A 16,656-nucleotide genomic window follows, 5' to 3' on the forward strand; every position below is an offset into this window, starting at 1 on the left:
TGGTTAGGGGACCTAGACCATATTGTTAACTATGAAAGTGGAAGCAAAAGGGACTGGTGGCCAGTGATAGAGGTTTAGTCCATTGGGTTTGGCAACTATCATAATATGGGCATTCAGGGAAGGTGTAGGCACAAACAACTAAGACTTTGAGAAGGTTTGACTGGTAGGAAAATGGTAGTGCCATTTATAAATAGGGGAGGCACTATGATAAAACTGAAGATAGTATAATTATAATGGTAATGCTTGCCCCCCCCAAAAAAAAGAGTTGAAAAAAATCACCTCCCTCCTTTCATTGCAGAAGTGAGTGTATACTATTTCAAATACTGTCAGGTAGTGTCGATGTGTTGATTGGTTTTTGCTGAACTATTTTAAAACTTTCTCTTTTTAAATCACTGTTAAAAGGAAAGGCTATCTGAATAGTAGAGGGGAGGAATATATCCAGAAGTCAATGTTACATAAAAACAGAATGTTAATAATTTCAAAAAAGAAATGGGGAAATTATGAGAGAGGAATGGGTTTTTTGTGGGGAGGATTTTTACTTACTGATTTTGGGGTAACAGGAAGAGGCCCAGCAGATAGTTGACATGTCTCTGAAACTTAGGAAAGAGATCTGGGCTAGAATTACAAATTTAAGAATCATCTCTAAATGAATGGGATGGTTATTGGGAAGAATGTAGAGCTGATGGCTGAAGGTAAAACCCCAAAAACCCATATGTGAAAAGAGCAGAACAACAATAGTGAAGAATGCAGAAGGAGAGGTTAAGAAGAGGCCTGGGGGAATGTAGTTCAAAGATCCAAGAGACTATAGAGACTGTCAAGAAGAAGAAGGTTGCTAAAGTGGCAAAGTCTGTGAATGTTCCAGGACCGAGAAAAGGCTTTGAATTGGGTTATTATATGGTTATTGAAAACATTTGAAAGGACAGTTTCAGTAGTCATGGGATGAAAGCTAGATTGCAGGAAGTTGATATATATTTTGGTGGGCAGTAAGGCTGCAGAACTAGCAAAAGTAATCTGTACTTGTGAGACATTTAACAATAAGGAAAGAGATGGTATAGTATCTTTAGAGGCATTGTTGTGTTCAAGGAAAGGCTTTTTTGGGTAAGCAAGACCTAAGCATATTTGTAGGCAGAAGAAGAGCCAGTGGCACAAAGTAGGTATTTATTTTTTGCTTTTTAAAAATTTTTTTTAAAAGTTGTTAATTGTCTTTCCATTCTTAAGCATTTTTTTTCCCCTTCCCATCTTGTCTCTGGAAAAAAAAAGCCCAACATCACTTTAATATCACAAGGTAGATATTAAAGATGCAAAGGAAAGGGTATACTGGTGGAATGAACTGGAGAAAAGGAAAATTTGGAATCTGCTCAGGGTTGCTATGAAGATCAAATGAGAATATATATATATATATATATATATATATATATATATATATATATATATGTATAAGGTACTTTGTAAAGGAAAAAAAGTTGTGTAAATATCAGTTATACCCATTAATATAGTTATATCTTAGAACTCACCATTACTTAGAACTAAATAGCAGGAATGGAATAGTTTATATTGGGATTAAGGTGATGAGTAAGGGCAAAAGTATGGATGAAGATACAGAGAAATTTGGAGCTATGAAGGAAGAGAATCTAACAAATGTCAGATGTCTCTGGTCTCTGTAAAGTGGAAAGTTAAGCTGTGGAGAGTAGTAAGGTGGGGAGTATAGAGAAAAGGGATTAGTTTTAGAATTGAGAGTGGAAAAGGTTTGAAACAGCTGCTATACAGAATGTAGTAGGGATTCAGAAGACTTGAGAAAAGAAATTGCCAAGTAGAAATGTGATGGTCCTGCTGGATTCTTCCATAGTCATGTCATGTTAAGAGCTGTATTTTTAGCTGAGGGCATCACGTTTTAGGAAGTACAGAATGGTGAAAGGCCTTGAGATCTTGCCATATGAAGATCAGTTGAAGCAACTCAAAATATTTAGCCTGGAAAAGAAAAGGCAGGGTGAAGCTTAATTCACATATTTGAAGGACTGTCAGGTAGAAGAGGCATTTGACTTGTTGAAAATTCAAAACAATCATTGGAAGTTGAAGAGAGGCAAGTTTGGCCTGATGTAAGGGGAAAAAAATTCTTAACAATTACTGTTATACAAAAGTGGGTTGGGCTACTTTGGAAGATAATGGATTTTTCCATATTAAAGATGGATAGTCTGTATTACTGGTTGGAGATGAATGCCTTAGTGGAGAATACATGATGTTAAGATTACCAGGCAGTGAAGTGAGATCTGGATTTAGGAAAGAAAAAGCAAAAAAATCCCCAGTCAAAGCTTGATGACAGAATTTAGGAAAATAGGAATGAGTAGAGCAAGATGAGTTTCAATAGTATGGCTTCAGTAGGATGAAGAGAGTGGAATTGGAGAGGCAGGAAAATGGGTAGAGAGTAAGATTTCACCATTGAGTATTTTTTCTAGCTGACAGTAAGATCCTAATGTAGGGGAAAACATCCTTTACATTTTTTTTGTGGGCCGCCCGAAATCCTTTGGCATGCCTTCGGGCCACAGGGTGTACAGGCCTACTCTAGACCAAGCAAATGTTCATCTCATTTCATGAGAGATGATGAGATCTCTCCCTCTTTCTCAAATGTTGATTGCATCTTATTTTATATATGGCTCTGAGTTTTGGAATGGCCGTGATTGATACCTGCCTGATATGTCAAATAGTGATAACCAATTTTATTTCTAAGTCATATTCAACATTAAAAGACAAGATAGGATTAGCAGTAATGAGATTCTGGAACACAGCCAATATACTAGCATTAAAATGCTATTTTTACTGTAATAACATCTCTTTTGGCTAAACATATGCAGGGAAATGAATGACAGAATAATAAGTAAATGATTTCTAAGTAAACTTGTTAACCATAGACAACAAGGCATAATAAACATGCACTTCACTAGATGTGTCTTAGCTATTTAATGTTAGGAAGTAGCAGGAGACAGACTAATGTCAGACCTTGCAGGGAGCAACTATAAACTACAAATTAGAAGGCAGTCTTTAACTAATATGTTGTTATTTGGCATTTCAACCCAACCTGTGCTCCATTGATTCATTATGGCATGGAGTCATCCTGGGTTCTTGAAGACTGTCAACATAGCACAGGCTCTGAGATGTTCTAATTAATGTAGGAAAGGCTTCAGATATGAATCCCACAATGGATTGTATGTCCTTTTTCAGCAAACCAGCCTAGCTAAATTCAGAGAAGATATTCTCAGAGAGGATTATCAGAAGGTTGGATGTTGGGGGATGAAGTTTTTGGTCATAACAATTTCCAGAGACTGTTGTGATCTGTTTTAGTGGAGGAAATGTTCTCACCAACAAAATAACATGGCCATGAAGTGTTAGCCCTGTGAGGAATGCAAGAAGGCTCTTAAGACATGATCCTGCCTTTAAATAGCTTAATATGTAGTCAAGAAACTTATTTAGACAAAATTAAAATAGAGTGTCTCAAAATCCTTAGCTTAAAACTACACTAATATTTTTGGGACATCCTATATACAAACAGACAGAGTAAGTACTAATAATTGAAAGAAGGTATAAATGTATTATATAAATAAATATAATAAATGTCATAATATTACATAAATGTAATAATTGAAAGAAGGGAGAGATCAGTGCCATGGATATAATGTGAGAAAACTGCATGAAGAAAATTGAGGTTTGAATGAAGGGCATGTACATTGCCATGGCATGTGTATGACACGGGAGACCAGCCTGACCACAGTAGAAGGTTTGTGTTGAGTGGCTGGATAAGACTTAATTGTTTGAGTGGACCAGATTACAGAGAACCTTTCAGATTATGCGTAGAAATTTGAATTTAATGCAGTAGCTAAGAGGGAACCATTATACATTATTTAATCGGGAAAGGACATTGAAGAAAAGTGTTTTGGAAAAATTAACCTGGCAGCAGTAATGAAGGTTGAAATGGAATAATGAAAGACTAGAGGCAGAGAGACTAGGTAGGAGACTATTGATGATGTAAAGAAGGCCTAGATTTTAAGGTGATGATAGTGGAAATGGAAAGAAAAGATGACTGAGAGATTTCAGGAGAAAAAAAAGATATTTTATGACAGATAAGATTTAGTGTTTGAAAAACCCAGCATCATTGTTTATTCTCACTTTCCTTCCTGCTTCAGAGGAAGAGCTATTTTATCCTTTGCTAAATTTAATCTCCATACCTGTATCCTCAGTGCTAAATTGTCCCACCTCCTAGAGGACTGTGGTCCTGTGGTCAACCATTGCTGTCCTTTCATGTTTCTCTGATTTGTTTCCACTAGTTCTTTCTGATATATCTACAAAAATGCTTATATTCTGTAATCCTGAACGAGTTTTTCTTTTGCCTTTCTATTCCAAAAGAGAAGTTTAGTCTCACTCCTTGTCACCATCACACTTCTCAGTATAGTTGTCTGTATCTAATGCTTTTATTTCCTTACTATCTATCCATTTTCTCCTTAATCTGTTGCAATCTAGTTTCTTTCTCTACTGAAATGATTCTTTTCACAGTTACTAATCTAATTGCCAAATCAGTTTTAAAAAAAAATTCAGTCTTCCTCATCCCTGACTTCTCAGCAGTATTTGGTACTGGTTTTGGATATTTATTTGAATATCCATGTTTTGTATAAGTCTTTCTTCCCTTGTTTTTATATCTCTAAATATTTCTGATTCCTTATTATTTTCCCACCTCCTTAAGGTGTAGGTTCCTGAAGTTTTCCTCCTGTTCTTCACTTTTAAAGTTCTTTGCTAAGTTTAAAGTATTGTTCAGTCGTTTGGTCATGTCTGACTCTTCGTGACCCCATTTGGGGTTTTCTTGGCAACACTGGAATGGTTTGCCATTTCCTTCTACAGCTGATTTTACAGATGAGGAACCTTAACAGCATTAAGTGACCCTCCCAGGGTCACACACACCTAGTAAGTGTCTAAGGCCAGATTGAAACTCAGGTCTTCTAACTCCAGACCGGGCGCTCTACCTACTGTGCTACCTAGATAGTTGCCAGCTCTTTAGAGGTGGGGGAAAAAACTCCTTATTTTACAGATGAGAATGCTAAGGCCTAGAGAAATTAAGTGACTTGCCCAGAGTCATATAGCTGGTAGTATCAAAAGCAGTATTTGAACCCAGGTTTTTCTGACTCCAAGTAGTCCAGCATTCTGTCCACTACACCAAACCGCCTTTCACCATTTGGTCCACTTCGTTCTCTATACTCTTTTTTGATAAACATTCACTTCCACAGCTTTAACTATTACCTTTTAATTAAATGACTCCCAAATCTATTTTGCTAGACCTGACTTCAAGGTTTGAATTTCTGAGCTCTAGAGCTGTTTTTTGCAAATGTTTTTTGCAAAAAAACTAGCAACTCATTCAAAATTGAGTTCATTATCTTTTTAAGAAATTCTTGCTCTTAGATTTCATTTTATCAAACCTATACCTAAACAGAAAATCATTTATAACATCTTGATAGTTGTTCATTCAGGACTCCATACAAAGTCTTTCAGGAATGAATACGTTTTTACTTTGTGAGGCTGCCATTTCCGCTATAGGTCAGCTTTAATTTTTAGTAAAGTTTCATTCATATTAAGCAAAAATCTGCCTTTCTGAAACCTCAATCATTACTCCTAGTTCTTTGCTTTGGTGCCAATCCGAACAAGTCTTATCTCTTCCATATGGCTGCTTTTCAGGTATTTGGACAGCTATTATAACCTCTCTAAGTCACTTCATGTCTGGACTTAAAATTCTTAGTTCTTTCAGTAGTTCTCTTTCAGTTAGTTCTTACATTGTGTCATCTCCAGTGTTCTTAGCTTTCTGTTCTTTCCCTGGATGTATTCCAGTTTGTCAGATTTTTTTTTTAAATAAAATAATGACACCTAGATCTGAATACAGCACTGTAGATGTGGTGTGCCCAGAATGATCCAATGTAATACAACAAATCTTTTTATTAACTATCTCTAATGTGTACACAGCACCATGAATTGGAAAAGATAAAACCTTTAAAACATCAACATCATTAGCTACAATACTTAATATTATGTGATAAATGCAATATAGAGTTAGAAAACAAAAGTGTTATATGGGATCTGAGGAGGAAAATTCTGACCAAAGCTTCATGGGACATTTGAATTAAGTTTCGAAGAAGAGGTAGAAATTCAGTAAGCAAGGAGAAAGGAGGGGAGGGTATTTCAGGAATAGGCTGGATAAAAACTTTATAAGAGTAGGGTGCTTGGGTAACAAAAAGTTTGTTTAGTTTGTTTGGAGCATAGTTTGTGGAAGGGAAATAATACACAGTTGCAAAGATAGGCTGATGTTGCTGGGCTGTGGAAGACCTTTAATTCTTGAATGCCAGAGGAATTTGAACAGGAAACAACTGGTTAAAAAGCATTTTATTAAGCTTTTGGGGCATTATGTTAGGTTTTGGGGATACAAAGACAAAAGCTTACATTCTTTTGGGAGAGACCACATGTGAATAAATAAGTATATAAAAATATGCATTTGTGCAGGTAAATATAAGATATACAAAACAAATCGAGGTGAGTTTTTGTTTTTGTTTTTTTTGCTGGGAGGGCACAAATACAGGGAATAAAAAAAGCTTCATCTAAAATATGGAGCTTGAGCAGTTTTTTGAAAGAAACAAGGGATTCTGAGAGTTAGAGGAGTGGTGATAATGAATTCAAGGCATGGAGGGCAGCCATTGCAAAGGTATGGAGATAGGAGATGGAGTATCATGGGTGACAAATATCAAGAAGGTCAGTTTAGCTGAATTAAAACGTGGAAAAAAGTATAAGATATAGCAAGCCTGGAAAGAGAGGTTGAGGACAGGTTGTAAAGCACTTAAAAGCAAAACAAGAGGGGATTATATTGCATTGTAAAGTCATTAGGGAGCCATTGGAGTTTGAATGTGGAAGTGGCACAGTCAAATTTTCACTTTTAAGAAATCGCTTTGGTAGCTATGTAGAGGGAGAGGGACATGAGTCAGGGTCTCAAGTATCTAGGCTATTTCAGTTGGTGAGAAATAATGAAGGCCTGAACTAGGATAGTAGCCATGTGAGTAGAGAGAAGGGGCTAGATAAAAGAAATGTTCTGAAGGTGGAAATTAGAAGATTTGGCAACTGATTGTGTGTAGTAAGAGGAAGTGATGAGTCATGGATTATGTCAAGATTGTGAACCTGGGTGATTGGAAGACTAGGAGTGCCCTCAACAGAAATAGGGAAGAAGAGGGATGGTTTTAGAGAAAACATGCTTTGTTTTAGATATGATGCATTTGAACTGTCTTTGGGACAAGTTCAAAATGGGAAAAGAGGGCTCAGGATAGAGCCTATGCATGTGAAGAATGAACCAGTAAAGGAGACCAAGAAGGGGAGTGGTCGGAGAAGTAGAGGTGAATCAGGGAGAACAGTATCATTTTGAAAACCCAAAGGCTGTTACTACGTTGTGGGCACTCTGTTACTTTTATTTAAATTATTTTTTTACTAGATCGTAAACATTATGAGAGATTACCTTAAACTTGCTATTTTCACCAGTTTCATTTGAGTTAGGAGATCAGAAGCCAGATTACCAAGGGTTTATGAATGAGAAGTGAATGAGAAGAGAGGAAGTGGGTCAATAGGTTTGTGAAAGGGAAAAGAGATACAAATTAGCTTGAGGTAAATGGTAGCATGTAGTAAGGACAAAGAACACTGGATTCAAAGTCAGAGGACCGTCTTTAAATCATATCTCTTCTACTTATCATATGTTTTGACCCTTGGCCAAACCTTTATTGGCCTTGGTTTCCTCATCTATAAAATCAAGATGGTTGAACTAGCTGAGGTATCTGTGAAACCACTATGCAGGAGACATTAAAGTGGCATTTGTCATTCAGACAGATGTTAATGTGGGATTATGCAAATCTCGTCATTTCTTTCCTTTATACAAAAAACCCTTCCATGATAACCAAGTAAATGATTGTCTCTTAAGTAAAATTGAAATTCCTTAGTCTGCACTGATATTTCCTTTCAATAATAACTTTTCCTTCCCTTGGACCTGACATAGTTCTTGACTTTTTATCTTCTTGTAGGTACCATGTCGAATAACTTGTATTAAAATTATTTTTTACTAGATTGTGAACTCTTTAGGGGACTACCCTAAACTTTCTATTTTCCCCAGTACCTTCTTCACATACCTAATACATATTAGTTAGCATTGGATTGAAGGAAAGGAAAAAAAATCAGTTGGTAGAGAATGGAATCAAAAGTAATTGTAAGTTTTCATGTCCGTGGCAGTTGAGAACAGTAGTGATCTTATGGTCTTCAATGGAATTGTTGGCTAGGAGATCAAGTTATGGAAAAAAGAATTAGATATACTCAGTGCGTGAGCTTTTAAAGCCCTATGCAACCCAGCTCCAGTCTCTCTTTCCAATGTTATTGGACATACTTCCTGTCCCAAACTCTGCATTGTAGCCAAACTGGTCTTCTCACTGTTCCTCACAAAGAGTACTGCCATCTACTGTCTCCCTGCTTCCTGTCATCCTTGGAATGAACCTCCTCTTTCCTTCTTTCCTAAAAGTCCTCTTCCTTTAAGATAAAGCTCTGGCACCATCTTTTTGTGTGAAGCCTTTTCTGATCCCCCCCTAACTACTAATGCCTTTATTTCCTCCCAAACTGCCTTGTATCTAACAACTTTGTATTTATTAACTTAAGTAATAGGCACTACTTGATTGATATTTATACTCTATATGTTTCATATGTACTTATTGTCTTACCTCATTAGAATGTAACCTTGTTATGAGTAGGGATTACTTCATTCTTGTACTTGTATCCCTAGTAACTAGCATGGTGCCTGGTACCTACTAGGCATTTAATACATGTTTATTGACTGACAATCTCCTTTTTACAGATGAGGAAACTGAGGCTGTGACAGGTTAAGTGTTTTGCCCAGGGTCATACAGCTAGTTAATGTTTTGAGGTCAGATCAGAAATCAGGTCTTCCTGACTCCAGGTCCAGCAGCAGTCTATCCAGTCTGCCACCCAGCTGCTTTTATATATGATATTGCCAGAAGTATTCTGAAAGGCAGTGCTAAAAGTTACAAAGTTCTGAGTAAGAAATGGAAGGCCCTTTTTTCAGTGGAAGTCAAGTGTATTTGGAATTAAAAGGAAGAATTGGGATATAAAGAATTGATTTAGAAAATGGCACTTGAGAATGGATTTATATTTCTGAACAGAAGATTAAAATATGAGAATGATAGACTCTAGGCTAGGGATGGAGTTCACCTAGTGATGAGAGTCAGCAATAATGGCTGCAATCTTACAAATTTAGTCAAAAAGACTTTAGACTGAAAAGGGAGGTGAAAGGAAGAAACTGTTAAGCTTATATAATATAGAGCCAGGGGTTCTTAACCTGGGGTCCATGAATTTGGACAGCATTATTTTAATATAATTGGTTTTCTTTGTAATATCATATGTTGTATTTTGTGCGTTTAAAACACTGCGAGAAGATTGACAGAGGGCTCCATGGCAAAAAAAAAAAGGTTAAGAAATTCTGCTGTAAAGAATAGTTACAACATAGAAAAGCTAGCAGTGGAGATGCTCAATAATTAATAGGAGATAAAGTCACAGAAGAGAGGCCGGTAACATCCATGGCTTCATATGTCTGTACACAGAGTGTGGATTACTAATGAGGAGAACTAGAGATCCTAAAGTAGGGAACCAAGTTTAAAGATTTTTTTTTGTAGTAGTAGTGCAAGCTGGATAGACAAGGAAACTTGGGTTTTTAAAAAATATATACAGAAGTTAGGTATAAATTATGACATTTAAAGTCATTTGACAGGATGAATATTAACTGTAAAAGAAGAGTGGTTCCATAAGATTATTGTCAGTACCCGTAAAGTTCAGAATGGGGTGAGGCTTGGCGAGGAATGCTAGTGATGGATGATAGGTTTTTAAAAGGTAGGTCAGGGATGGGAGAAGCAGAGAAGAAATAGGAACCTTGCTTGGGCATAGAGGAACAGAACTACTGGGTCCTTGTTTTGTTGTTTTATCTGTCAGGCAGAAAGATCTTTGAACTGGAGACAAAAGAACAACATGACTAGTAGGGAACTGAAACTCAAGGTTTCATAAAAATAATAGCAAAAATGAGAGCGCCTATTTGCCTTGATGAACTCATGTCACTAGGCCTAGATGAATAAAACTCCATGGTGCTAAAAGAGTAGGTGAATGTGATTTCTGGAAGATCATAGAGTTTGAGAGAAGTTCCAGTAGACCATATTGGGGCAAATGTCCCAAGTTTTTAAAAATGGGTAGAGTGGAGTCTGTAAATTATAGACCAGTGACCTTGATTTTAATACATTTTAAATATCTATTAGGGATCAAAAAGGGTGGTTATAGAACATCTAGAAGAAGAATCAGTGATCACAAAGGGCCAGCATGACTTCACCAAAATAGGTTATATCAGATTTACTTCATTAACAGGTAGGAGAATTTTATAGATAAGTTTACATTGATTTCAGTAAAGCATTTTATGTAATTTTTCATACTTTTCTTGTAGTGGAGGTGGAGAGATGTGTTGAGGGTAGCTTAGTGGCACAGGGGTGAGAATACTGGACTAGAAGACAGCTTCTCTGTGTCACTTCATAGCTGTATGACCCTTTGCCTCAGTTTCCTCAACTGTAAAGTGGAGGTAATAATAGCACCTACCTCACAGGGTTGTTGTGAGGATCAAATGGGATGATATGTGTAAAATGCTTTGCAAACCTTGAAATACTATATAAATGCTAGTTATTAGCCTGTTGTGCAGTTGTTGGATTTGGTACAGGTTAAGTGGCCAGACCCAAAGTGCAGTCATTAATGAGCAGATATTGGCCTAAAGTAATATCTTTAGCAGGGAGGAGTATGAATTTGTTTAATTTCCCTGAACCTTAATTTCCTCTTCTATAAAATAATTTGAGCAGACGAGGTGACCTGTACAGTTCTTTTTAGTTCTTTTCTAAATCTGCGACTTTAATGGTAACTTGGATAAAGACGTAGGTGGCAGATTGATCAGTTTTTTGGATGACACAAAGCTGGGGGGATGTCATAGCTAGCAAGTTTAATTGACAGAATCCAAAAAGTCCAGAAAGGTTAGAAAATTGGATTGAATCTTGTAAGATGAAAATTAATAAGGATAAATGTAGAGTTTTACACTGAGGTTCAAAATATAAACTTCATCCGTACAAGTTGGGAAGCATGGCTAGAGAGTTTATCTGCAAAAGATGGAGGTTTTAGTGTACCACAAGTACAGTGTGAAGCAACAGTGAAAATGACTGCCCCAAAGAGGTGATGTGATCTTAAGTTGCATTGAGAGCCACCGTATCTGGAATAAAGGAGATGATAATCCAGCTGCATTCTATCCAGGTCAAATCATATCTAATGTGTTGTTCATATTTAATAATGTTTGAAATTTCAGAAGAATGTATATTAAAAATTAAAATATATGTTAAAAATCTTGCCTGTCATACTGTGCAATTAAAAAGCAAATATGTTGTAGTGATCTAAAATGTCATTGTATGGTAGCAAAATCTCTTTGCTTTTCAGTAGAATGTAAGCTTGAGGGCAGGAACTGGTTTTCATTTTTTTCCTTTGTGCACATAGGAGGCAGTAATAATGGTTTTGTACCAGAACTGCTGTAACAACAACTGACCATTGAGGGCTTGATTTCTGTTATAATCCAGTTGTTGTGCATGTGTCATCTACTGAAACTTTAGAGAGGAAGAGGTGAGCTGGAGTTACAATCCATGAAAAAAAATCAGAAATGACTCTTACTTTCTGGAGTTTCAGTAGTTGGCTGCATTGTTGTGCCTCTCTGAGTAGTATGTTCATGTCCTCTCTCTAGTCATCTTTATTTTATTGGACCTTTCTGTGCTAGATTGGTCCAGATTCAACATAATTTCAAGTATGGCTTCTTTGTGGTGTTAGCATTAAAATGTTGGACTAATGCTTACTACTTCTTAAGTACTTACTCTTTACTCCCTGGGGCTTAATTCAGAATTTTGTTGGGGAGGAGCACCCATCAAAATAACTAGAGGGGAGACATTTCACGGAGAGATGACCTTTAGCGGGCCTCAGGGTAGCACTCATGCCACCTGCCTCTCCCAGCCCTCTGGGAAAGGTGTTAGAGTGATCATGTTCTCCTATAGTCAAAATTTTTTCAGTTGTTCAAGACACACCAATCATGAACTCATTTTCATTAATACTCATTTTCATTTCCTTTTTTATGATCCATTATCTTTAAGTTGTTTAATCATATAGTTTCAAATGTTGATGATCCTTGAGTATCAGTGTGTATTTACTAAATCAGTTACTAACAATACCAATTGCAGTTTAGGGATATTGTGTTTTGAAGTTTTTCAAAGTTGTTCATGTTTCCCATATTATTGATATCTGAAAGTCTTGTAAAATTATTCTATTTATTTTCTTTCAAGTAAGTTATTAGTTAAGTGTGGAAATATCTTGTATATTGGATAATGACACTTTATTAAATCTTTGTTTTCTAGATCTTACAGTCTCTTTCAGCACCTACAAAAAATTTAGAACAGCAGGTAAATCATAGCCAACAGGGACATGCCAATGCCGTGTTCTTTAGTCAAGTAAAACTAACTCCAGAGGCACATTTGTTACAACAGCAACATCAGACACAGCAGCAGCAGCAACAGCAGCATCAGACACAGCAACAGCAGCATCAGACGCAGCAGCAGCAACAACAGCAGCAGCACCATCCGATTTTACATCTTCAACCTCAGCAGCTGATGCAACTTCAGCAGCAGCAACAGCCACCACAGATTTCCCAACAACCTTACCCTCAGCAGCAGCCTCATCAGTTTTCACAGCCACAGCAACAGGTCCATCAGCCTCATCAGTTTCCGCAGCAACAGCTACCATTTCCGCAGCAACAGTTACATCCTCAACAGCAGCTTCATCGTCCTCAGCAACAGCTCCAGCAGTTCCAGCAACAGCATGCTCTTCAGCAACAGCTCCACCAGCTGCAACAGCAGCAGCTTCAACAGCAACAGTTAGCACAGCTCCAGCAGCAGAACTTACAACAGCAGCAGCAACAGCAATTACAGCAACAGCAGCAGCAGCAGCAATTACAGCAGCAGCAGTTACAACGTCTGCACCAACATCAGCAGCAACAACAACAAATGCAAAATCAAACAGCACAACATTTGAGTCAAACATCACAGGCCCTACAGCAGCAGGTTCCATCTCAGCAAGTGCAACATCACCAGCAGCAGCAGCTGTCACAGCATCATCAGCTCTTTGGACATGATCCAACAGTGGAAAGTTAGTAATTTTTTTTCCTCCTGAAAGTATTGCTTTTTTAAAAGTATGAAATGCTTTGGTTATTTGAGGGTGGGGATTATATCGTCATCATCATCATTATCCACAATGGGAAATGTGAATCTCTTAATATAAAGAATATGCTGTCTCTGAAGGAATTGTCTACTGCTTTAGGGTTTAAGGCCTTAACTTCAGTATTTAAATTATTAAAGCTCATAAAACTACACACTTATATATGTTATCATTTTTTATAATCCATCCCATAACATGAGCACTAGCTTATAATTTATAGTGGGTAGTAATAAATAATATTTAGGTATCTTTAATTCAGATTGCTGTCTCAGTAAATCGAGCTAGAAATTTTCTTGCAAAAATTTTCAAATCTTTTACAAAAATTTCTTTGGCCCCAAAGCTAATTAACCTCCAGACTTTCATATTTTACTTGGTAAGATATGTTTTCCGTATCTGTTTATTAAAAGTTTGTGGATTTAATATATTTTGTTTTCCTGTACAATTCTTTTTCAGTTCCAGAAGAATGTTTCTTATTGGGATGTGTATTTGCAATTGCTGATTATCCAGAACAGATGTCTGATAAACAACTGTTGGCAACCTGGAAAAGGGTAAGACTTGTCCCAAAGAAATAATAAATATTTCTTATTAAAGATTTTTTTTTCCAGTGGATCTGTATTTAATAGCTAATAAGTAGTTTTTACCTAGCACTTTAAGATTTACAGATCACTTAACATAAATTATTTCATTTGATCTTCATGTAAAGTAGGTGTTAAGTTTATCTCCATTTTATAGATAAGGGAACTGATCCTGAGAAAGGCTTCGTTGTGACTGAGGTTCTTGAGCTGAAATGTTGGCTTAGTCCAGTGCTTTATCCACTATGCCATCTAGACTAACTTGTGTGTGTGTGTGTATGTTATAATTTATGTAAATAACTTGTAAATTAAACAGCATGACTTAGTGGTTAGAGGTCTAACTATAGAAGCAAGAAGGATCTGGTTTGGAATCCTGAAAACAGCATTAGCTGTCTGGCTATAGGTAGGTCACTTTTCCTCTCTGAATCTTAGTTTCCTCGTTTGTAAAATGGAGGTAATAATAAAAATCTTAATAACAAGGCTCAAATCAGATTATTATTTGTAAAGCACTTTGTACACCTTCAAGAGCAATATAAGATTGTAATTTTTTTTTTATTATAAATGTTTATTTTAAAAGGAGAAAGCTATAGGAATCACAAATATATGAATAAAGATCGGAAGTAAACTAAAATGAAGTATAGAGTTTTCTTAAATTATTAGAATAAAAATTTAGATGTCATAGAGCGGTAGTTTGCAAAATATTATTAATTAAGATTGGCCTTAATTTCTTTTTGCTGTTATTGTAGTTAATGGAAAAATCTCATAATAGTAGTCTGTTCACTCATAAAACATGGTTATTTTTATGTGACTTTGTGTAGCTATGATGAGAAGCCATTAACCAAGCAGTGATAGTGATCATCACTTTGACAATACGCTATTTTCTTTCTTTTCATTTTTTTTTCTTTTGCTTTTTGGTGAGGCAGTCAGGGTTAAGTGACTTGTCCAGGGTCACAAAGCTAATAAATGTCAAGTGTCTGGGCTCTGATTTGAACTCAGGTCCTCTTGACTCCAAGGCCAGAGTTCTATCCACTGTGCCACCTAGTTGCCCCTAAATTATTTTTTTTGAGGCAATAGGAGGTAAGTGACTTGCTTGGGGTCACACAACTAATAAGTGTCCAAGGCTGGATTTGAACTCAGGTCTACCTGACTTTTTATTTAGCTGTGACCATTAAAAATTATACTTATTCATTTTACTTTAGTGAAAGTAAAAAAAAAATAGGGGGCAGCTAGGTGGCACAGTAGAATAGAGCACCGGCCCTTGATTCAGGAGGACCTGAGTTCAAATTCAGCCTCAGATATACTCAACACTTAATAGCTGTATGACCCTGGGCAAGTCACTTAACCTCATTGCTTAGCCATAAAAAAATAAAAAAAAAAACCCAACAAAAAAACAAGACAGACAAACCCCCCAAAAAGTAAAAAAATTTGAGTTGAAATATGATGTGACTTTTACATTATATCCATTACATTATATCCATTTCTAAGCATAATGCTTTTGAGTATTCCAGTTGGGTGATTGAATTCTGATTGTTTAAGGTTTAATTGCAAAGCTCTTTGTTTGAAACTTTGGAAATCTAAAATCTATTCCCTTTACTAGTTTAGCATATAAGAGTATCCTGTATGATGATTGTAGATAAAGTAGTGGGTGCCTCAGGGCTCTCTCATTGTTGAAATTCAGTTCCCATTGTGCGGTATTGTAGACAAATAGAAGGTGTAAGAAATAGGGCTGAATTTGTATTGAACTCAGTTATCTCCTCTGTAAGATATTTTGTTTGTCTAATGAGAAATATTCGTTTTTTTGTATATTTTCTTGTTTTGCTTTTTTCCCTTGCAGTAGTGATGTCCCTGTCATTCCCCTCTTCACAATCTAAGTCAAATCTGTAATTAATTTAGGATTTTCTGTATTGTAGTTTTGCAAAAATTTATCATGTAAATATGAAGTGAGGTTTTTATACTAAATTTACTGACTGATATTTATAATTGGTTAGACTAATAAAAGATGTAAACTGGGGTTTTCTTGGGTGACCAGATAATACAAGCACATGGTGGCTCTGTGGATCCCACATTTACAAGCAGATGTACACATCTTCTTTGTGAAAGTCAAGTCAGTAGTATGTATGCACAGGTAAGTAAATAAAATAAAAGCTGATAATGAAAAATGTCTGGTGCCATAAGTTTTATTGGCATGATATCTGGTTTTGGTAAATTTTCATCATTTTTGGGAAAGGATCTTAATTACATTCAGAAGAAAAAAAACTTCTGTTTAATAATGAATTTCTGTAGGTACCTAAAGTTGCTCCTGTGGTATACTGTTGGTGAGGGAGAAAGGAAGGAGAAATTCCAGGTAATCTTTTAGCTATGATGGGAATGAATCCCTATTATTTGCTGAAGCATCACAGAATTCCAGCTGATTGACTAAATGGTGGGTGGGAATAGGCACTTTTTGTTGCTTGAAAGAATGTATGTGGAGAGGTAAGTGTGAATCCATGCTCTTTCAGGGACTTTAGAGTTTCATAGGGACCTAAGTTTTGGTTCAGAATCTGTACCATTCTTATTAGTTATTCCGTTTCTTAGTTTTATTTGCCTACCTAATGAGTCTTCAGCTATGTAGTTTCACTGTCTTAAAGGAAGCATGCCCAATGTATATCTATTTAACAAAAGTCCTTGCAAATTCTGCTTCTTCCCATGTAACAGCCAA

General features: G+C 36.3%; 1 protein-coding gene across 3 annotated transcripts in view; it reads left to right on the plus strand.

Annotated features, from left to right (window-relative positions):
• Window positions 1-16,656, plus strand: part of PAXIP1 (PAX interacting protein 1) — an 88,681-nt gene that overhangs the window by 40,865 nt on the left and 31,160 nt on the right. For all 3 annotated transcript variants that reach the window (XM_078152621.1, XM_078152627.1, XM_078152623.1), the window contains 3 exons: window positions 12,531-13,317; window positions 13,840-13,934; window positions 15,988-16,083. In XM_078152621.1, the coding sequence (XP_078008747.1) occupies window positions 12,531-13,317; window positions 13,840-13,934; window positions 15,988-16,083 (978 nt within the window). The remainder of the gene's footprint in view (window positions 1-12,530; window positions 13,318-13,839; window positions 13,935-15,987; window positions 16,084-16,656) is intronic.

This window comes from Phascolarctos cinereus, unplaced genomic scaffold, assembly GCF_003287225.1.
Source record: "Phascolarctos cinereus isolate Bilbo 61053 unplaced genomic scaffold, phaCin_HiC Scaffold_1;HRSCAF=81, whole genome shotgun sequence".
NCBI classification, from domain to species: domain Eukaryota; kingdom Metazoa; phylum Chordata; class Mammalia; order Diprotodontia; family Phascolarctidae; genus Phascolarctos; species Phascolarctos cinereus.